The sequence below is a fragment of the Peromyscus californicus genome, unplaced genomic scaffold, assembly GCF_007827085.1.
Source record: "Peromyscus californicus insignis strain IS unplaced genomic scaffold, ASM782708v3 Scaffold_3__1_contigs__length_106647218, whole genome shotgun sequence".
NCBI lineage: Eukaryota > Metazoa > Chordata > Mammalia > Rodentia > Cricetidae > Peromyscus > Peromyscus californicus.
In genome coordinates, this window is record NW_026294551.1 from 13268569 (window position 1) to 13291955 (window position 23387).

Sequence of the window (23387 nt, forward strand, 5' to 3'; positions counted from 1 at the left end):
CGTCCCGGATCTCAGGGACCAGGGCACAGCGGCGCACAGGACGGTGCCCGAGGCGCGCCCACCCGCTCGCTCGCTCGCCCGTCCGATCTGGTCCGGTCCGGTCTCCTCAGACTTGGGACCGGCGGGGGAGGGCGGTGCCCGGCTCCGCTCCCCTGGGGTCCCCCGGGTCCCCCGGGCCCCCCGGCCGCGCTCCGCACCTTTGATCACGTTGCTATAGATGGTGGGGCGGAACTCCTCGCGCGCGCGCTGGTCGAAGTCCTGGCCGTGGATGATCCGCATCTGCTTCAGGAAGGTGGACTTGCCGCTCTCGCCCGCACCCAGCAGCAAGATCTTCACCAGCCGCTTCACGTAGGTCTTCTCCCGCGACAGGCATTTGTCGATCTCCTTGGACTTGCGCTGCTGCTCGGCCTCGCCGTTCGTCAACACGCAGCCCGGGAAGCACACGGACAGCACGGAGCGCGACGGCAGGAAGTCCGCCATCTTGCCGCCGCCGCCGCCGCCTCGGCGGGCCCCTGCGGCTCCTCCACCTCCTCCTCCGGCAGCGAGTGGCTCCGGCAAGGCGGCTGGAGGGCGGGGAGCGCAGCGGCGGCCCGAGCACGCCCGGGGAGGGAGGGAGGGAACCCGACGACTGACTCGCCAGGGCGGGCCGCGCTGGCCGGGGGAGGGTGGGTGGGAGGGAGGGAGGGAGGGAGGGAAGGAGGGCGGGCCCAGGGAGGGGCGGCGGCCCTCTGGGCATGCGCGCGCCCGCTGCCCGCCGGGGGCGCGCACGCAGGCACGCCGCGCTGGGGAGGCTGCGGCCGGGAGCGCGCGAGAGAGAGCGGCGGAGCCCGGGGTCACGTGGGCCGGGCTGGGCGCGCGCTTGCGGATCCAGAGTTTCTGTTTCCCTTTAGTACGACGGCTTCCCGGATCCCGGAGGCGAGTAACCCCATCCCGACACCGTTCTCTTTACCGGCTCCTTCACTCAACAGTTCCCACTGCCCGCCGCCTGTTGTCACCTCTAGGCGCCCTATTTGGGGACCATTGGCTGGGACATTACCGCACCGACCAGCGCAAGCCTGGAAGGTTCCTCAGTGCCTTCTCCTCCTGCTCTTCCTTCGTTACATTTTGCCTATTATTTTTTTTTTTTAACTCTTGAGACAAGATCTCACCCTATAACAAAGGCTGGCTTCAACTTGTGGCAATCCTCCCTCTCTGCTGCTGGGATTCCAGGCAAGCGCTTTAATCCAAGCTCACGCATTTAATTAGAAGCGACTCCCTTACCACTCTACCATCCTAAGTCTAGAAGGATAGCTAGATATCAAATGTCTTAGAGACCAACACCCCCTCTCTAGCAGTTCAGGGCACTTTTGATACCTGCCCAGGTTTGAGGAGAGTTGCAGCTCGTGTGAGATATGCTAGGAAGGTCGCTGGTGGCTGGCTCACTAATATGGATCCCACCCGAGCTCCATTTATGACTTGGGTAATGCCCTCTGAGGTCAGTGAATGATGGAGAGGGTGAGGTCATGGTGAAAATCCCCCTAAACCGGACACTGTGATGCACATTCTTCCCAAGGAAGCAGATAAGCGAACAGCCTAGGACTCCAGCAGGCACATTTTAGGTTTCCTGCCAGATTACAGAGGATATGACTGGCAAGGGACTCTTTTTTTTTTTTTTTCTGTCATAACAGCAGATCAGGCCAGGACACCTGAAAAGACTCCTGAAGACCCACGTGACAAATGACAGCTGGGCTGCCTGAGTGACTGTGTAGCAAGGACCTCAGAAGCCAACTTCTTCATTCTTTGTCAGTTTCAAAAGGGAAAGGCGGTTGGTGCCTGTCTGGTTTTGTCTCAGTGCTTTGCTCCTGGTTTGGGGCTCGCTCGAGCAACTTGAGAACTTCCTGTGTGTTAGGGAGCCAGGGCTAAGAGGTCAGCACTGTGAGAGGCCTGTGCACACATTTAAATTTCAAAACCAGCACTAAGTCAGTCAGTTACTGTCATTTGGATTGGTGACTGAGAAGCCCATGACTCAATACACTGGCTATGGTAAACAGTACCTGTAGTGGAATTACCTCCTATTACGCCCACCAAAACTATAGAGTGGACCTGAGCCCACAGAGCTGACCGTCTGCAGAGTGGGCTCAGTTCACATCCAGCATCCATGAATTCCTAGGGTCAGGCCTAACGTGAGACAAAAACCTGCCAGGAATGGGTGATCTCTATGGCCTTGACCACTGTTAGGGACACCCTGTTCTAGAACCAGGGGAGAAATTAGCTTCCACCTAAGACAGGCAGGTAGTACAAAGCCACTAAGTTACCTCCAGGTTCTAATATGAACTCTTTAGCAAAAAACTGAGGCAGGAAATACATCCATTGGATTAACCGTCTTCATTTTCATGAGGTGCGCACACCATAATGGAAAAGCAAGGATGCCTAGGAGGCAGGATTCCTGCCTGGCCGGTTCTTGTTGGGACATGTAGTACAGCAGAGAGGCTGTTCAAAGTCCTGAGTGGAACCATGTCTTGGAACAAATTTGACTTGGGTTGAGCCTGGCTGCTCTAATCGGGGGTTTCTGAAAAGAAACGTTTAAAGCCTCACCTGGGGTTTAGCTACTGCTCGGAACCCGTAATCAAGACACTTTGTAAATCATAAACATAAAAGTGAGTCCGTGTAGTGGTTCTTCAAAAGTTAAACATAGACTTGCCACGTGACCCAGCAGTTCCACTCCTAGGTACACATCCCAGAGAACTAGAACACAGCTCAGTCGACAACTTGGACACCCATGTTCATAGCAGCGCTGTTAAAAATAACAACAAAATAAATGAATAAAACTGAAAACGACCCAAATGCCCATTGGTGAATGAATGGATAAACACAATGTGATTCATCCAAGCAATAGATTGTGCAGTGATAAGAAGCGTAAAAGTACTGATTGAAAGGGCCGGAAGACAGCTTGGTGTTTAAAGTGCCTGTTGTACAAGCCTGAGAACTGTAGTTCCAATCACTCAGAGCCCATGAAAATGCCAGGTGGGCATGGTGGCTTGGAAGACAGACAGGATTCCAGAGCAATCGGGCTAGCTGGATTAGCCAAATCAGCAAGCTCTGGGTCCAAGCGAAGAGAACCTGCCTCAGTGAATAAGGTACATTCACATGCATATACGTGTGCTCGTATACACGATTAATACACATGGTGTGTGTTGGGGGTGGCATGGTGCGGGAACAACACTGATACGTGTCACAAGGATCAGTTATGAAAACATTAACCTTAGCGTGGGAGGCACATAGTTTATGGTTTGATTTCTGTGAAATGTCCAGACTAGGTAAACCTATGGAAACAGCCTAGTAGTAGCTGCCAGGGGTTGAGAGGCAGGGGAGAAAGGGGAGGGAGTGCTGAATAAATTGTTTCCTTTAAGGGTGATGAACGTGTTTGGAAGCCAGATAATAGTGACAACACTGTGAATGTCCCCACTGCTGAATTGCATATGTGAAAACGGACAAATGATGGCTTTGTATGTTAGGAGAACCTTACTTACTACAGAAGAGGGGGGGAAAGCAAATTAAGAAAGAGCTCTTTTACATAAATGATATTTGGCATCATTTGACATTGAAGTTATGAAAGTGCCACGTTAGTGAATGGAATGAATGAAAGGGCCGTTGAGTAGCATCTAATGAATGAAAATGCTACGGTGTGCAACCTATCGTGAATGGAAGTGCCATTGTGTTTAAACTAATACAGTTTAAGTGATTTACAACAGGGGCACCCGCACCCGTCTACTCTAGCAACTGCCTCCACTTACACTGTCATGGCATTGGTGATATGTTCAGTTATGATATTTTCTTAGAGAAAAATAAAATAGCCTAACTTCTCAGGGAGGGCAGAGTCTACCTGTTAGAACTGAACCTGCTGGATGCTGTTTCTAACAGGTCCAAATGTTAATTTGTTGGAAAGGTCCTTATCATGGCCAGCCAGTTAATCCGTATGCAAAAGAGTGGTTTAGGCCTGCCCTGCCCCCCCGCCCCAACTGGGTTACAATGATAGGAACACTTGGGAGCAATTGCAGTGGAATTCCTTCCAGCAATTTCTGGAAGGTCAAAGTTTAGTGGCAAAATGGAGGAAGGAGCCCTTCCCAATCTGCTGTCATCCTTGAAATCGATTTGTAGTCCTTCTTTGGAGCTGAAAGACTTCTGTTTTGTAGTCCTGGTTTATTTTTAATTTTTAAAAAACGGTATTACTTAGCTTATTTACCAGTCTTTGTGCCAAATAACTTTGGCCTGTTTACAAAAATCAGGATTATCCACAAAGGACAAAAATGTGTCACCCTCAGACATATTCAAAAGAATGTGCCAGAGGCTCCAGGACCAGTTCCAAAGAGGAGTTTAAAAAAAAAAAAGGTCTTTCATTTGAATGATGGGAAATATAATTTAAATAAATGCTTTGCTTGCCAAGGTGACTACTTACTAGTCAGGGTGGGGCAACACCCATTTAGAAGTGTTTATTTAAAAATCAGTCACATCACTTGGTAGTTAAACCTTGAGTTAATTTTCAAATGGGGACAATGACATATCCAGCATTCGCCTTGCGTAACTCTGCCATCTCACCATCAGTCTAAAGTAGATGGATTCTAGTCCTTTCTTGCGGATAAAGAGGCTTGAATTCTCTTATATATCCCTTTCCCTTCCAGAACAGGGAATTCCTAAGTGCGCTCCCCTCCCACCCGCCCAATAACACAAGCCTTGCAGTGTGTAATCTTTAAAATGCCTGCGAGCACTCTGACCTACTTTATCTCATTCACTCCTCACAATAGCCTGACTAGGAACACCCGGCCCTCGCCTCCTGCTCTTTGGCCACTTCGAGGAGCTGCCAGGAGGAAAAACTTAAAGGACTCTCTCAAAGTTTTGCTTACTGTGGCCAGCTGCAGAGCCTGCCAGAACTGGAAGCACCCTGTTTTGATTGGAGGGGGAAGGGAGGGTGTGAGGCAGGGTCTCCTGTAGCACAAGCTGATCTCGAGCTTTATTGTTATTGTTTTAATTAATTGATTAAAATACATTTTTAATTGATTTTATGTATATGAGTGTTTTGCCTGCATGCGCTGCATATGCATGCCTGGTGCTGAGGTCAGAAGAGGTCATTGGATCCTCTGGAACCGGAATTATAAATAGCTGTGAACCACCATGCGGGTGCTAGGAACTGAACCTGGGTCCTCTCCAAGAGCAAGAGGTGCTCTTAACTGCTGTGCCGTCTCTCCAGCCCCTTATATATATTTTGAGACAGGTTTCATGCGATGCAGCATAGGCTGGTCTTGAACTCTGTATATAGCTGAGGATGATTTTGAATTTCTTTCATTGTCTGTATTGCATGCACACACATGTACAGGTGTGCACAACTGTGCTTGTGCACATAAAGGCCAGAGGAGGGCTTTGGCTATTTTATTTCATGGCTTTCCACCTTATTTCCTTGATCCCTTGAGACAGGGTCTCTCACTGAGCCTGGAGCTCAGCCGGCAGCTAGCAAACCCCCAAGAATCCTCCTGTCTCAATCCCCCACAGCAGTGAGGTTACAGGCCCAGGAGACCACAACCTCCTTTTTAACATGGGGGTGCAGGGGATTCACACTCAGGTCCTCATGCTTGTATAGCAAGGGCTTTTACTTGCTGAGCCGTCTCCCCAGCCTCTGGCCTTGAACTCTTCACCCCCGAATGCTGGGATTACAGGCATGAGCCACTATGTGTAGGTCCTGTTCTGACTCTTAGCACAGTGCTCTGTCTGGTACACCCAAACAACCCCAGTGCTCAGAATCCCTGGGTGTGTGAAGCTAAAACCTAAGACAAGAAGCTAACTGTATTTAGCTTTGGGGCACTGTAGTGTTCTGTAGTTTTGTTTGTGGGTTAGTCTGTCTGTTTTTCCAGCCCCTTCCAGGCTGGCTGCCATCCTGAAGTTCTCCAGCTGTTAGACTGAGTCTAGTAAAATGTTCCCTACTTTGAGCGCGGGCTCTGGTTGTAAAATGTTCCAGGTGGCCGATGGAGGGGGGAAGGAAGAGGAGCAGAGCTTATGGCAATATTTACCTGGGATGTAAACCCCATATGTTACTCACTTAGCGTGAGTTAGATCTCCAAAGGCAATGTTTCTGTTTCGGTAATGCAATTTGATGTGGCCCTTCCCAGAATAAGCTTCTCATGTGGAAAGATTCATATGAACCTAGACATGTGGAATTGAATGGTGGGTGATTTTGTTTGTTGTTGTTAATAACGGAAAACATGACTTTAATTCTTGGTTGTATTTTTCTCAGCCTCCAGAAAACATCCATGAGCTGCTGATGACCAGCTGAAACCTCAGCTCATCCTCAGTAGTCTGTACTGTTTCAAAGGCACGCATCAGTGCCCATAGACACACCTTGCTATGAAGCGTTAGACACACGGACAGGCTATCGGTTTATACAGCACTATGCACAGCCCTGGGAGCACATCTGATGCTCTTTCTGGAATCCCCAAAACATGCTGCTCTGCTTGCTCGATCTCATTTATTTTTCCCTACCACTTTGTGTGTGTGTGTGTGTGTGTGTGTGTGTGTGTGTGTGTGTGTGTGTGTGTTGGGGCAGGGGAGGATGCAGGTGCATACACCCCTGGGTGAGCATACAGAGGCCAGAGAAGGATGTTAAGACAAGGTCTCATTGAAGCAGCAGTTCCCTATTCCAGCTAGACTGAGACCTGGATATCCACTGTCTTTGTCCCCTGAGGGTTATAGGCAACTCAGTGATGCCCAGCTATTTTACATGGGTGCTATAGACTTAAACACTCTTACTCACTGAGCCAACCATCCCCGCCTTCCCCTCCTTGAAATAGGGTCTCACTGTGGAGCCCAGGCTGGTCTCATACTTGAAATTCTCAGCTACCTGAGTGTGTACTGGGATTATAGGTGTATGCTACCATCCCCGTTTCAATTGTCGCTTTGAAAGATGAGAGGTTGTTTTCTTGACAGAATCCTTTAGACACCAGTTCTGCTTCCCCGGGGAAATTCGAATCTACTCCCAATCTGATGGCAGTTCTTTCCCATGGAACACCAGGTTAGCAGGCTTGGACCTGCCACTTCTGGCAACCGCTCTCCCGTGGCTGGCTGGCAGGCTCAGTTTTCAGGTATTGTCACATGTCACAGCCTGCTAAGCTGGCCTTTGCCTCACTGAAATTTGCCGAGATGGAAGACGTCAGCTGGTTGTGTTTGTCACACAGCCATAAAGGCTCATCCAGGGGTGCTGAGAAATGGTCCACGTGGCTTTTGTCCATCTGTGACAAGGCTCCTGGAGCAAGTAATGTCATCAGCTCATCCTGGTGTCAGCTGCTAAGGGAAATGGTGAGGAAGGAAGGATTCAGGGCAAGGCAGCGGCTGCTGAGTCAGAATGATGGTGTTGGAAGCTTACAGGAGAGGCTTTCAGGCCAGGTTCCTTCTGCTTCAGGGTTAGCCTTCTGAGGCCCTGCCAGGATCCAATGGGGAGAGGAGAGGAGGCAGCAGAAGCCAGGGGAAGTGGCTCAGGATGTGCTCAGGACTTGTGTGCTTGTGACTGCTCAAGATGAACTAGGAAAAACTCCTTTAGGGAGAGAGGTCAGCCACTGTTCCCTCTGAACCAGTGTGACTCATAGCAGATCATGGGCTACTCATTTTCTAATTCAGAGACGGAATGGACTACAGTGGGGGGACTTGGTAAGAACTTGGTTGATGGATCCCTTCTTGCCTTTCTTACCTGTAAAACAGGAGTCATTACCTGTAAAGAGTGGTAAAGATTCAATTATAAACACATGTGCTCAATGTCTGTTCTGTAAATGGGTGGTATGACTTTAGACTATTAAAGGAAGAAGTAAGTCAATGGTTTTTAAACCCTTAGGAAACTTAGCAGTATTGCCATTGTCAGAATGTTCTTCCTGGGGGCCAGAGAGATGGCCTAGTGGCTAAAGGCAGCTGCCACCAAACCGGATGACCTGCATTTGATCTCAGGAACCCACATAGCAGAAGGAGAGAACTCAAAGGTTGTCCTTTGACCTCCACAGGTACACTGTGGCACACATGCACACCCACCTAGGAACGCACCAATAAATAAACGTAATAAGAAATGAAAAGAGCAAGAATGTTCTCGGATCCTCCCTAAGCCTTCCTATCGGTGGTTTGAACATGTTTGTTTCCTCTTTCCCATGCTCAAGGTTTTTTTTTGTTTTGTTTTGTTTTTTTTTTTTTTTGGTTTTTCAAGACAGGGTTTCTCTGTGTAGCTTTGCGCCTTTCCTGGAACTCACTTGGTAGTCCAGGCTGGCCTCGAACTCACAGAGATCCACCTGCCTCTGCCTCCCGGAGTGCTGGGATTAAAGGCGTGAGCCACCACCGCCCGGCCCCATGCTCAAGTTTACTCACAGCTGCTGATGTGTTCACAGTAGGATCCATTTCTGGTTGCAAGGAGGGGGAAAAAAAAACAAGCATATGAAGGTTGTCTCCCCAAATCTCAACACAGTGGTTCCATCAGGAGCCTAAGGAATTGCCTCATCAACCAGAGCAGAGGTGTAAGTGGAGATTTTGGAATGGTACATTAAGAGCGTGGGCTTCTGCTGGCATGGTGGCACACATCTATAAAGAAGAAGGGTCGCCAAAGTTTGGGGTCAGCGCAGTCTACTTAGCTAGCAAGACTTTGTCTCAAAAGAAAGGAAGAGAGGGAAGGAGGGAGGGAGGGAGGAAGGGAGGGAATTTTTTCATCCTTTATGCGTGTCAGTAACCTCACAAAGCTTTTGTAGCAGTTTTAGAAGATGGCGGAGCAGACACTTCATTCTGTTGGAACTGTCTAGCTGATGAACTGGCACTTGTCATCAACGTCATGGGTAATAAGGACACATGTTTCTTCATCCCACATCCACATGTTCAACCGCCACCATTAGACAGGCCCCAGCCTAGAGCTGAGTGCATTGAGGTCCCCCTCTAGCAGACTCCTACCTAGGAAAGTGGCCATGGCCTGATTGAAGAAGGAAGTTTGGGGTCTTGGTACCAGCAGTTTGGTTAGAAGGAAGCATAGGTCCTGATGGGTCTCTTCACCGGGGCTAGAGTGGACCCTCTGAGTCAAGGCCAAATGGAGTCCTCTCTTGCCTGGAGTGAAGGGTGCTGCTGGCTGGACCAGAGGCCAGACTAGACTGCCGCAGCTTCCAAGTTCCCAGGCTCTCGAGGTGGATCTCAGCCCAGTCACTCCATCTCAGTCATTCACTAGCTGGTCCTCAGCTAGGGGCTGTTAGTGCCCTTCCCACGGGAGCCTGGCGAGGCTCTGGTTATCCTTGCCCTTCCCAAGGTCACCCTGGGCAGCGAGCCAAAAAAACAATTTATGGAAAAAGCAGGGGCATAATATAAATTATTTTTTAACTAACCTTCAGTTATCTGATCACCCTGGGTTTCTGCTCAGGAAAGAAATCCCAAAAGTTAAACACACTTCAAGAAGAGGTAGCTTTGCTTCTTCTTGGGGGGTGGGGCGTAGCCAGAGGCAGGCAGGGGGTGACAGTCTCCCTCCTCACATGCAGCTAAAGGGGTGGAGGGCTGAGGATGTACAGCTCAGTGGTAGAGCACTTGCCTAGCGTGTGGCAGACCTTGGATTTGATCTCCAGCGAAGGAACAGGTCAAGAGGTGAGGATAAAAAGAACAAAATACTCAGAGTTAAAAAAGAATAATAATAATAAAAAAATACTGCCCTGGTTTTCTTTCTAAGAAATGAGCAGATCGCCAAGACTCCTGACTCATTTGTTTGAACAGGGACTGGGATTGGGGATGCCATTTAACCCCTCTTGGGACAGACAGATTGTCATGATAAATTTGCCAGGGGAATCACAGCAAGTTCCAGAGGCAAGGCTAAAACCATGTGCCTTCAACTTAGACCTGTTTCCAGAAAAATTTGCTCCTCCATGCCCTATTGAGAATGACGAAATCCTAATGAATGGGGAACTTTGTTAATAACTAGGAGCTATGTGGTGTTTCCAACAAGTTATCCTTCCAGGGCCTTGTGAAGTCTTCTGAGAAAGTAGCAACATGTCCTAAGGAAGCCTAGGTCCTGATGGGTCTCTTCACCGTGACTAGAGTGGACCCTCTGAGTTAATCTTTTTCCCTTTTCAGTGGTTCTAGCCATTTGTGTGTGTGTGTGTGTGTGTGTGTGTGTGTGTGTGTGTGTGTGTGTGTGTGTGTTTTGCTTTAATATATATAGTATATGTTATATATGTTTGGTTTATATATTGTTTGGTTTTTAAAAAGATTTACTTATTATATTTACGTGTGTGTGTGTGTGTGTGTGTGTGTGTGTGTGTGTGTGTATGTGTGTGTATCTGTGTGACTTTATGTGCCCACAAGTCTGCAAGTGCAAGTACCTGTAGAAGCCAGAGAGTACCACATCCCCTGAAGCTGGAATTACAAGTTGTCTTAGTTACAGTTTCTATTGTTGTGATGAAACACTATGACCAAAAAGCAAGTTAGGGAAGAAAGAGTTTATTTGGCTTACACTTCACATCACTGTTCATCATTGAAGGAAGTCAGGACAGGAACTTAAACAGGGCAGGATCCTGGAGGCAGGAACTACAGGAGCTGATGCAGAGGCCATGGAGGGGTGCTGTTTACTGGCTTGCTCCTCATGGCTTGTTCAGCCTGCTTTCTTATAGAACCCAGGACCACCAGCCCAGAGATGGCACCACCCATCAATCACTAATTAAAAACATGCCCTACGGCTGGATCTTATGGAGGCATTTTCTCAATTGAGGTTCCCACCTTTCAGATGACTCTAGCTTGGATCATGACACAAACTATCCAGCACATAAGTAGTTGTGAGCCTCCTGATGTGGGTACTGGGAACTGAATCCAGGCCCTCTGCAAGAGCAGCAAGCTCTCCTAACCACTGGGCCATCCCTCCAGCCTTTGCTTTTGTTTCTGAGACAGGGTTTCACTATGGTAACTCCAGTTGGCTAGGAGTCCTCTTGCCTTAGCTCCCTTCCGGTCCCCCAACCCCCTGGGATTATAGGAATGTATCAAGTCTGTCTTGGCCATTCCACTAGTACTACATTAGCATTAGAAAATAACCAAAGTTCGCCCTGTTTTTGTTTCCATCCTACCGCAGGATGAACAAGGTGCCTGGTTTCTGAGATTCTATGGTATCTTCGTTTCTCTCCATCATAGCACTCATCACACTCTATTATACCTGTGTCCTCCCTCTCCTTCCATACCAGAATGTGCCCTCTTGGGGGCAGGGGCAGAGTTAGCAGATGCTGAGAACAGGCCTAGGATAAAGTCTCAGTAGGTGAGCACGCATCCAATTAGCCTAGGCCAGCCATTGTTTACAGTCTGCCCTTTGCTTGCACTTCTGCGGGTTACTACTAGCTGGATTTGGAGAGCACCAGGTGAATGAAAAGAAGAACAAAAAGAAGGATGTGACTGGCTGAGGAGAAGGATTTTATTGTAGATAAGAGAGAGAGAACAGCCTGAGGCATCATCTGAGTCCAGACTAAACTGGGGCATGAGAGGAGCGGGGAAGAGAGAGAGGAAGAGAAGAGAGAGGGGAAGAGAGGGGACCAGGAGCCAAGAGCAGAAGATCAAGAGAGTGCAGGACCAAAATGGCAGGTTTATATAGGAATGAGGAACTGGGGGGAAGGGAAGGGAAGCCAAGACCCTGGGCTGGAGAAGTTTAGAGTAGGGGGCAGAGTGAGAAGTGCCGGGAAGAGCCACAGGTACCAAGTGAGCGCTGTCCTCGGTTGCTCTGGGACTTGACACCAGGAATATAGAGTTCCAGGAAACGACTTGGGGTGGGGGTAGCTTTTGGCTCAGACTCATTTGTCAAACCCAGGGTCCCGATCTTGCTATATGCTATGCCAATTTGGGATGGCTATATAATTTACATTGTGAGTATTCAGGTAATTGCGATGAGATTGGAGGGTTGGGATGCAACAGTAGCGTGCCTTGTTTAGACATTGTAAAACTTAGAGGCGGCAAAGTTGAGTCACAAAAACCAAGTTCCAAGCAAATGTATTGAAGTGTTTTCTAGTAACTGTGGGGAGTGTCTTTACATTAAAACTTTATCACATTGAATAAAATTGCAAGTTCAGTGCTCTTAGCCACATTTCAGGCTGTCAGTAGCTACATGGAGCTGGTGGCCATTTCCCGGGCCAGTGTATAGAAAGTGGGCAATAAGCACTTGCAAATGACTGGACTAGCCCAGGAGCCAGCCTGTGCCAAGCAGAGCAGTTTGCTCAAAACCAAGTAACTGAGGCTGGAGAGGTAGGATTTTGTTCCAGTGAGAAGAGTTTGGATCCCAAATCATGACCTCAGGATCCTTCTTTGTTACTATTTTGTTAGAGCAAGAATCACCTATACACCAGGTGAGATCATATGGCCAGTGCCTGAGAGATGGTGGAGAGCCAGAAGACACCAGCCAGAGGGAGAGTGTGCTGAGGGAGTGCCTGACTATGTATAAGAGACTAGAATGCTCTGAGGTCTTTACAAAGCCAGAGTCAACAGGACATAGAAACCATCTTGGCTTTTTAGGGAGGGTGAGGAAAGGGGTGGGCATGGCTTTGGGGACTTTGCCCGGGAGGTGGCTTGGGAGGTGGCCCGAGAGGACTGAAAACTTTGACCATAGTAGTTCTGCGGACTCCCTGGGACAGACAGCTGAACTGAAGCCTTCACTGGAGTCTGGATTTTTTTTTTTTTTCTAATTTAAAACAAAGGTGCAATTTCTAACTCCAGCTCCACCCTCTGAATCACAAGGGTGACCCTGGACTTTACCCTGAGTCTGAGATTGTGAGAGACACTCCTTAGTCCTTGGGAACTCGGAGTGCTGGGTCCAGACTGGAACAGAAGTAAGGGCCCTTTGTTCTCAGAAGCCAGGGCAGCAAAAAGCCCCCTGCTTCCTGCCTGACTGGCCCTTTCCCTTCCTCCCGGGGAGAAGATTCACTCCTCGGATGAGTTCAAGTTTTGGTACAGCGAAAGCTCTGCTCCCTTCGCCGAGTTCCCCTCAACCTCCCTGTTTCCCCTTCTGCCCCGACAAAGCTCTGCTCCCTTCGCCGAGTTCCCCTCAACCTCCCTGTTTCCCCTTCTGCCCCGAGTTCCTGTGGTCCTATCTGTGTGTGTGTGTGTGTGTGTGTGTGTGTGTGTGTGTGTGTGTGTGTGTGTGGTCCAGAGCAGAGGCAAGTGGCTGGGGCTGCTGGCACAGTTGGGGACCAACCCACGGACTGTGCTGCCTGCTCCCCACTTAAGTGCAAACTTCAATGTGGCAGTGTCCAGAACTGTGAGGCGCGCCTGCCCTGGGTGAGGTGTTGTACCAGCGGGGCGGAGTTTGTAGTACGCATGGCAGACAGGCCAACCTGCCATTACTGTGCTCACTGCTCTGTGCCACAGTGGCAGCAGGGACAACTGCCCAGGCAGTGAGAGTTAGAAAATCTGAACCATCTAGGAGGTGGATGTGCATTTCCTGGACTGTGGAGCAGCACAGGGTGAAGGCACGGAATGATCTTGGACTGATTGCATTAGTCCATGATAGCCTTTTTTTTTGTCTTTGAGGGTTCTGTTTTTCTTTATTTCAGAAGGTTTGTGTGTGTGTTTGTGTGTGTGTGTGTTTTGTTTAAATTTCTATTTCTCTGTGTGCAAAGTAAGTTCCCATGATTCTCCTGTCTTCATCCCCTATAGCGCTAGGGTTATAGGCACGTGCAGTCACCTTGCTTTTACCCCTGGGTGCTGAGGATTCAACCTCAGGTCTTCATGCTTGGATAGCAAGTGCTCTTACCCATTAAGCATCTCTATAGCCTCCTCCTTTTAAAATCCATTAGCAATTTTTAAAATTTTTTTTCATGAAAAAATGTTCATATTCCTTTTAGATGATTTTGTCCGACTTCTGTCCCCAAAACGTTCGCTCTTTTGTTATTGCAGCTGCTAAGTCTTCCTTGTGGTATAGTTCATTTCACTTATGTTTTATCCCTTTTGTGTTCACCCTCTGAGATAGCTGACCCCCCCACTCCAGTCTCCTAGGGGGTCCACTATGGGTCATGTAATAAACCACTTGAAAAGTTTGTCTCTTTCAAAGCTGTAGCGTTCTCTCCATTATGAGCTCATTTCTCATGGTGTTCTCTTAATTTAGAACTCCATTAAAATGTTATGTCAGTTTTCAATTCAAGGATATAGTCCATCATGGAGGGAAGGCAGGAGGCAGCAGGTCACAGTGCATCTGAAGTCAGGAAGCCTGGCTTGATTTCGGAGACAGGCTGTGACTATTTATATAGCCCAAGCTGGTCTAGAACTCACTGGTCTAGCCCAGTCAGGTCTTGAATGATTCTTCTCATCAGCCTCCCGAATGTGGGGTTTACAGGCATATGCCACCATGCCAGCTCTGGTGGGTCCTGTTTTCCTGACCTCTTTGCTGTCTGCTAGGCACTGTCTGTTAAGTCTTCTCATATCCTACACAAGAAAACAGAGGCTCCCAGCCCTACCAAGCAGCTGTCCAAGGTCAGCTTCAAGGGATGATTCAATTCAAATCAGGAAACTAACTCACCATCTTCTCTTTGAACAAACTTACTGATCTGCAAACCATGATGGTCCTTTTGGGAATGCTCCGAACATCCCATTGGGAGCATTTAGAGAAACCACATTAATTTTCATTAAGTTTTATTGTTGGACGGTGTATAGGCGCCATACATCAGGAATTTGTCGTACCATTCCCTGTTGCTAACAGAAATGACCTAGAAGACTCTCCCTCCCTCCCCCTCACTTTCTTAGTGGTGCTGGGCCTCGAACCTAGGACTTCTAGTGTGCTCTGCAAGCATGATACTATCACTGAGCTACATCCCTAGCCTGGATAAGAAGAGTTGAAGAGGTGGTTCTCCAAGCCATTGTCATGGCTTTGCTTAGCTCCTAAGTACATCCAGTGTAGGGTCTACATGCACAGGGAATCCCCCACCCCCACTCTGAGCCCCGGGGCTGGGTGGGGCTGGGCAGAAGTTCCCTTCCAGTGCTGGTTGGGCGCTGTGCCCAGACTTAGGCTTTTCTGGGTCAGGCGGTTCTATCTTCGGCCTGGCCCTAGGATACAGCTTGTGTAAACTGCAGACATTGGAGGCATGCTGTGTAAACACAGACTATCTCCCTCTCCAAAGTTTCCTTTTGGGGAAGCTCCTCCAACTGGGAGACTCTATTCCAACTCCTTATCAACTTCAGTTTCCTACCCTGATCTGAGGAAGCTATTCAAGTCCGTTTCCTGGTATTGCCTTGACCCTACTGGGACAAGCTCCTGAAATGTCCCTTGGAGGAGAATTTTTTTTTTTTCACACTCCTCAGATCCATTACTCAGCCTCCAATCCCCACATCAAACAAGCCTGCAGGAACATTGAACATGTTTTAGCCAAACCCTGTGCCCTAACGCTTACTGTCTTACTCCAGCTGGCTAGAATGTGTTCGCTTGGCTCTTCTTGAACAGTCCCTCTGCCTCTTTCACTCATATTTGTAAACATTTTCCCTTCTCACTGTCTGCTGATCCCTTCTCAATTCCTCATGTAGTTGTTTTAAAGTAAAAATTGTGTGTGTGTGTGTGTGTGTGTGTGTGTGTGTGTGTGTGTGTGTGTGTCTGTGTGTGTTTGGATGTGAAACATCCTCCACTGGCTCATGTGTTTGAACACTTGGTCCCTATGGTGATATTTTATTTGTGCTGAAATGTGATTTTATTTGTATGTTAATAAATAAAGTTGCCTGGGGGTCAGAGCTAAAAGCGAGCCATTAAGCAGAAGTCCAGCGGTGGTGGCACATGCCCTTAATCTGATCACATGGCATGCAAAGTCTCTGTGTGGTCCAGGACACAGCCAAGCCTGGTGACCCGAACCTTTAATCCCAGTACCAACCATAGAGACCTGGAGGTCTGTATAGACAGGCAGTGATGAGGAAGTCATGTAACTGGGTTTAGAGCCAATGAGAAGGAAGAACAGAAAGGCAATAAAAGAGAAGTCACACAGGAAGCTCTCTCTCTCTCTCTCTCTCTCTCTCTCGGGAAATGACAGCGGCGAGGTGGTCAGATAAGGTAGTCGTGGCTCTTGCTCCGACCTCTTTGGCTTTAACTCTGTATTTGGCTCTGTGTTTCTTATTTACTAAGACTGTTTAGAATTTCATCTACAGGTCCCAGCTGGTGGTGCTGTTGGGGAAGGTTGTGGAACCCGCAGGAGGTGGAGCCTCCTTGGAGGAAGTAGGTCACTGAAGGGCCTGGCTTGGAGTTTTTATAGCCTGGCAGCCCCATTTCAGTCTGCTCTTGGCTTCCTGACGACAGACTCAGTGTAACCAGCTGCTTCACATTCTTGCCACTGTGTCTTCTCCTCCATGATGGGCTGAACACCTCAAAGTACAAGCCAAAATAACCCCTTCTTTTAAGTGGCCCTCCTCCTTTTCTTCCTTCTACTTCTTGAGATCTCCTGTTTTCCAGGCTGTCCTCAAATGTGCTACATACCAGAGGAAGCCCATGAACTGCTAATCACCGTACGTGTTGAGGTTGCAGGCACACACCACCATGCTCCTTTTATGTAGGAACTGAACCCTGATCTCCACCATGGTACACCCCAAGGCCTTAAATTATTTCTTGTCAGATGTTTGGTCAGCAACAAGGAAAACCTAATAAAGCCAGTCCTTCTATAGCCCCTCCCCAAATGGACAGGACCTTTTTGGGTCAACGTGACATGGTGGTACAGTGTGACTTCTGAGGGTAGATCTTAAAAGACACTGTGGCTTCTGCTGTATTTTCTTGTATTCACCTGACAGCGGAGAAGCTGGCTGCCATATTGTGAGGATACTCAAGTGGTCCTCTGAAGGAGATCATGAGGTGGAGAGTTGAGGCCCCTTGCTAACACTAACATGGAGGCCACATGAATGACCTGCCTCAGAAACAGACCCTAGTCCAGTGGTTCTCAACCTGTGGATCGTGACCCATTGAGGGGGTCTCATATCAGACATCCTGTATTTCAGATATTTACATTGTGATGCACGATAGTAACAAAATTACAGTTATGAAGTAGCAATGAAAATAATTTTATGGTTGGGGGTCACCACAACATGAGGAACTGAATTAAAGGGTTGCAGGACTAAGAAGGTTGAGAACCACTGCAGACAATCCCTAAACAATGTCTGTAACCCCTTAAGAGACCCTGGGTGGAACCATGAAGCTGAATTGCTTCCAAATTCTAGAGCTGCTAGAACTATGTCACATAATGTTTATTGGTATGTTAAAACCACTAAGTTTCTGAGAAGTCTAATTAGAATATAATAGATAACCCATTTGAAGGCTAGAGGTGTGGCTCAGTTGGTAACCATGCTTGCCTCGCTTGCAGGAAGCCCTTGGTTCCATCCTCAGCACGACATAGACCTGGGTGTGGTGGTGCACGCATGTGATCTCAGCACTTGGGATGTGGAGGCAAGAGGATCAGAAGTTCAGGGTCAACTTGGCTGCACGGAGCCAGCCTCGGAGATAGGAACATGAGACCCTATCTCACAACGAAACTAAACAAAGCAACAAAAACCCATCAGCCAAGACTGGAGAGATGGCTCAGTGGTTAAGATTACAGACTACCCTTGCAAAGGACCTGAGTTCAGTTCCCAGCACACAGTCAGGTGTTATGTCCCATGACACAGGTGCTGAGGTTGCCATCATTCCCATTTTATGTACAGTGACCCTCTCTTCTCCAGAGAGACGTGTGTGCCAGGATACTCCAAGGATGCCTGAAACTGTAGCCAGTCCTGAATTTCACATGTACAGTGTTTATTTCCCAGTATGGACACTGCAACAGTAAGGTTTGATTAATATATTACGCATAGAAAGAGATTAGCAATAACTAATAATAAACGGAACAATTATAATCATATATATTAGTCAGTGAAGACACTAATGAATTTTTTGTTTCTGGGAATTTAATATCAGACAGTGCTAACCTCAGGGAGCTGATGAAGAAGGTCTAAGAGTAGACTGAGATATAACCTCCCCTAACAGCGCCACCAAGTGGGAACCACGCTAAGTGTTCTAAATGCCAGAGCCGGTGGGGGACATTTCTCACACGTTATTCTGATCATTTGAGGGCCAAGAAAGGGGAGAATGAAGACAATGCGAGGGCCTAGCTGAAAGCTGCTGGACTCGGACTTTCATATCGGAACCTCGAGCTCCCTGCTCGCAGCTGCTTCAGGGCTGTCCTTGTGCCCATTCAGAGTCTTGCATCTGGAAGCAGGATGTCGGGCTGGGTGGAAAGTGCTGCTGTTATATCCTGTTCCAAGTGCTTCCTGGAAAGACAGAAGAGAGAAGAAACAGAGGCTGTGGAATCCCAGCTTGCTTCTCCTCATGGAGCAGTGCGTCACTGCTGGGAAACAGACAGAGAACCTACCAGGGTGTCCTGACCACGGTATGAGACCGCAGATGTCCCAGGAGCTAGTCCGCATGAATGTGTACAGAAACCATGCCAGGTTCATAGACTCCCCCAGAACCCCAAATTCTCTGTGGACACCCAGTTCCTTAGCTGAATTCTCCAACTGGTTGTCCAGCACTGGAAGCCAGTGGGTTGTGAGAGCCAGAGACAGGAGCTGGAGGTTTGAGCATGCTTTACGGTATGTCCTCAGGGTGTCTCAGGTTTTTAAATCACCACATGTCACAAACGCCTGGAGTGATGCGATCTAGATGGAAGGACAAGTTTGAATCAAGGAGGGTCAGAATCTACTCAGCATTCTCAACAGAGGCCCTGGGGATTAGCAATTCACTTAGTATTCCAAGGCACCCTTGTCCCAGTAAGGAGGTATTTAAGTCATTGTCAGGGTCAGCATTCTCAGCTGCCTGTGATTCCCAGGGCTGCCATAACAGAGTACCCAAACCTGAGAAATGTGGAACAACAGAAACGCATTTCAAAAGATTTATTTTTTTATTTTTATTTATGTGTGTATGTCTGTGTGAGTGTATGTGGGTGTCTATGGAGGCCAGAAGAGGTCATTGGATCTCTTGGAACAGGAGATGGGCATTTGTGAGCTGCCCAATGAAGAGAGAAGCAGGAGTAAATGTGGACTCTTTACAAGATGTATACACTTACTGGACAGCTTGCCGACCTAGCAAAGAAAACCAAGAAGTAGGCATGCGATGGAGGATAAGTATCGGAATAGTGCCATGACCCAGAAAGCAAGGAGGGGCCTCAAGAAGGGAGAGAGGAGTCCTGTGAAAGATGGGAAATGATCAGAAGATGAGGCTGGGAGCTGGAGATGAGGCTCAGTTGGCAAAGAGCTTGCTTGGCATGTATGAGGCCCTGGGTTCAATCCCGGCACTATATAAAACAGGCATGGATGGAGTGCTGGATGCCCGTGATGCCCGCACTCAGGAGGTAAAGGCAGGAGAATTAGGAGTGCAAGATCCTTCTTAGCTACATGGTGAGTTTAAGGCCAGCCTGGGGTACATGAGACCAGGAGAGAGGAGAGGGAGAGGGAGAGGGAGAGGGAGAGGGAGAGGGAGAGGGAGAGGGAGAGGGAGAGGGAGCGGGAGCGGGAGAGGGAGAGGGAGCGGGAGAGGGAGAGAGAGAGAGAGAACGAACATATGGCTTGGAATTAGCATTAAGCAGTTGGAGTGCTCAGGGCATACTCATATAACAGGAAGTTGAGAGAAGATGGGAGGGGAAATCCCGGAAGGAAAGGGCTGGGAATTATGGCAGGATAGCAGTTGAAAGGAGGAAGATTCAGTTTTTAAAAAGATAGAAATGGGGTAAAGAGGGAGAGAGGGAAGGAAAGGAGGAAGGTAAGAGAGGTAGAAAGGGAGGGGGAAGGAAAGAGGGAGAGAGAGGGGAAGATAGGAAGAGGAAAGAGGAAGGGGAGAGAGAGAGGGAAAGGAGGAGAGAGGGAGAAACAGGAAGGGAGAGAAGGAAGGAGGGAGGGAGGGAGGGCAAGAGAGAGAGAAATCAATCAGAAGTCTCAAGAGCACACTCACAACTGGAGGGTGATGCCCTGAACAGGAATGTACACAACCAGAGGAAAATTAATCTCTGTCTCTGTGTGTGTGTGTGTGCGTGTGCGTGTGCACGTGTGCGTGTGCACGTGTGTGTGTGTGTGTGTGTGTGTGTGTGTGTGTGTGTGTGTGTGTGTGTGTGTGTGTGTTTCAGGTCAGGGCTGCCCACCCGGCCCAGTGGACACCATGCGTTGCTGTCTTTTGGCCAGGGATGGGGGTGGGGATGAGGTTGAGTTGTGGACTTGAGAAAGTTAATGTGAGGAAGAGCTACAGAGAACAGCCAGAATTCCAAGAAGGGATGCGCAGCCTGGGGACTCCTATCAGATCTTAGTAAGCCTTGGGATTGTACTGGAGTGCTTGTAGTTGTAGGGGACCTGGGGGTGAGTCATCAGAACCACCAGAGTGGGAGGACTCCAAGACTGAACGAGATGGAATTCCAAACTCTCTGTCTAAATAAAGAAAGTGGAACTTGGGGACATTCAACAAAGTCCTACCAGATGGTCATGTCTTTGTCTTCTTGTCATCTTTCTGTGCCTTCCTATTTTCAGGAAACCAGAGCTGAAGGCAGTGGGACAGGAGCTTTGGAAAGTCCCTCACTTTGGAAGGTCAAGGCTGGAGACACTTGACCTACTTCTGTTCTGTGCTTATGATAGAGCAACAGTGTAGACTGGGAGTTCTGGAAGGCCGAGTCCTACCCCTGGGTCCATCGGAGACCTGACAGCTGGAAGGCCTTGGGCACAAGGTAGCAGTGGCTGAAACAAGTCAGAGTTGATGGTGTGGCATGAGTTCATGCTGACCTCTGGCATTGCCCCAAGGCCTTCTTTACTTGGATCATGTGGAAGGTGTGCGCACTGACACGAGAACATTAGGATACTGAGGCCCCCAGGAAAGCTCTTGAGATGGCCGTTAGCTGTTCTGCATTTGAGCTTAGTGTGACTCTAAAAGCAGCCAGCCTGGGACTAGATCCTCAGTTCTTCCACTTTGCCTTCAATGCTAAGGACCTGGGCCAAATGATTCCAATTCTCTGTGACTCCTAACTGTAGCTCCCTCATGGGGGTGCTGTGAGAAGTCAATGAGTTGAAAGGACTGAGGGGGCTCCGCACACCCAGTTAAGGAGGGGGTGTTGTCCTCCCATAGCATCTACATGCATTTAGTGAGACCTGGTGGCAGGGAGTCCTTGAGCTCAAGACAGCTGTAACTGAGACAAGCTGGGTTTTATGGTTCAGATGTTGAAACTTACCCTGGGAGCATTACCAGGGCCCTCTTTACTTGGAACATGGGCTGTAGTCCTGGGAATGGCTCCTAGGTACACACAGGTATATGTGAATACACTACCATTGAGCTATACTTCCAGCGCAAGGGGAGACATGTCTTGACACGGAGGTCTCACAGGGGTAGAAGGGTGGGCCTGTTTTGGGTGGGCACTACTAGGAATTGAGCATGGGGTGTTTCAGGTCAGAGGAGCCTAGGATTAAATGTACTCTTCTGCTTTGCATACTCAGGGCTCTCAGAAGGTTCTAGAGTCTCTGACTGGTCAACCTAGAGGACACCTTTCTTCCAAGTTGGACTGATGGATCCATGATAGAGAGTTTCAGGGTGGGTAATGACCAGCAGATGCAGCTCCAGGAAGCTCAGAGCCAAAGCACTTTCCAAATCTGCTAGACAGGTGAGTCACTCCACCTCCCAGAGAGCAACACCTGGAGGCTCACAGCAAGGGGGCTGGGTGGGGAGAGAATGTGCTCAGTTCCTCCATGCCTCTTCTGTCTTTAGTCACAAGTCACAAGCCCTTAGGTGATGCTTATCCCAAGGAGTAGCAAGCAGCTTGTTAGCCTCGGTGGTTGAGTTTGAAGCTGGGTTGCCTTGAGTTGAATCTGAACTTCACTGTCTTATAGTTCAGTATTAAGTTCCCAAGGAGGCTCCAGACTGGCAGTTGAAGAATGTCGCCTGATCTACTTAGGAAACTGTAATGCACATTGCGTAGAGTCTCTAAAAACTCTTAAAGCTGAGGCTAGCTCGGAAGATTGGCTCTAAGAGCATGTGTTATGATTGCCCAAAAGGCTTCAAGGAGGGTTTGTGGAGGGAGAACCAGAGCTGCAGCCCTCCGGGAAGAGGAAGGCTCAGGTAGCATTAAGTAAAGGAATCTTACTCATAAGTCTGCGTCGGGTTAGGCAACAAGAGGAGAGACAGCTGCACGTCTTCTCAGGGGCCGGCACTAAACAGGCAGCAACCCAGGCTCCTGGGCCCACTTGACCCTCATCTGAGCTCTCTCCGTCTTCCAGGATCTCCTTCTCCTCTATAATGAGAAACTGTCCTATCCCAGGCCCAGAGCCAAATGCTGAGAAGACATACCAAAAGGGAATCAAATGCCTGACCTCTCAAGAAGCCATGGACAATGGAGAAGACAGACAGACAGACAGAACAGAGGCAATGATCTGTGTAATCAAGCACATTGCTGCAGTTTTCTATCAGAATTTTCTTCTTTCTAAGGCAGAGCGAGACTTCACTGTGTGAACGTGCAACACATTTTGTTTATTCTGTCAACCGTGATGGACATTGCTACTGCTTTTGCCTTTGGTCTAGTGTGGAGAGCTGTTGTGAACTTAGGGGCACACTCCTTTTCCTTTTACAAGTGAAAAAATATACAATCAAGGAAAGTAGACCCCCAAAGAGACAGAATGGAAAGATCTCAGCTAGCAGTGAGAAGGGGTTAGAGAGGACTCCCCGTGAGGAAGCCACGCTTTTTTTCCCTTTTCTGGAACTGAGAGGATGAGAAATCAGCTAAGTTAAATGTAAGTGAAGATGAGCTTCAGCCACACGTGACAGCCTCGAACCTACAGGAATGTTGGGTTATTTCAGAAAAGGGAATGGGGCTGATATGACGTAGGTATAGAGAGGAAGGAGGAGAAGGAAAGGGTAGGCTTGCGGGGGAGGAGGAGGGGGGGGCGGGGGGGAGAGGGGGGCATCCCTGCTGACGGCTGATGGCAGACTAGTTACAAATGGGCTTTCCCCTGAGAGTTATGGTAGACAGTTATAGAAGGGGTGTGTATGTGTGTGTGTGTGTGTGTGTGTGTGAGAGAGAGAGAGAGAGAGAGAGAGAACAAGTGTGTGTGTGAGTGAGAGAGCATGTGTGTGTGTGTGTGTGTGTGTGTGTGTGTGTGTGTGTGTGAGAGAGAGAGAGAGAGAGAGAGAGAGCATGTGTGTGTGTGTGTGTGTGTGGTTATGCATGCCTATGAAGGCCAGAAGTCAATGTCAGGTGTCTGTCACTCTCCACTTTATTTATTTATTTCCTTATTTACTTACTTATTTATTTATAGACAGGCTCTCTCTATGTAGCTCTGGATGTCCTGGAGCTTGCTATATAGATCAGACTGGCCCCAGACTCACAGAGATCCTCCTGCCTCTGCTTCCCAAGTACTGGTATTCAAAGCATATGGCACTGTAGCTA

At 48.6% G+C, this 23387-nt stretch overlaps 1 protein-coding gene and 1 long non-coding RNA gene across 3 annotated transcripts in view; one reads left to right on the plus strand and one right to left on the minus strand.

Annotated features, from left to right (window-relative positions):
* The window catches only part of Gna13 (G protein subunit alpha 13), a 63900-nt gene extending 63245 nt beyond the window's left edge, over window positions 1-655 (minus strand). Inside the window, exon 1 of one of the 2 annotated variants that reach the window (XM_052756781.1) lies at window positions 198-655. In XM_052756781.1, coding sequence (XP_052612741.1) covers window positions 198-480 — 283 coding nt within the window. In that variant the 5' untranslated portion in view covers window positions 481-655. The remainder of the gene's footprint in view (window positions 1-197) is intronic. The other variant, XM_052756780.1, reaches the window with a different exon arrangement.
* An 18034-nt stretch (window positions 656-18689) lies between these two features.
* Window positions 18690-22843, plus strand: LOC128122262 (uncharacterized). The gene is made up of 4 exons (XR_008222377.1): window positions 18690-19374; window positions 20491-20684; window positions 21445-21608; window positions 22222-22843. It is a non-coding gene; the product is annotated as an uncharacterized LOC128122262 (long non-coding RNA).
* Window positions 22844-23387: the final 544 nt, after the last annotated feature.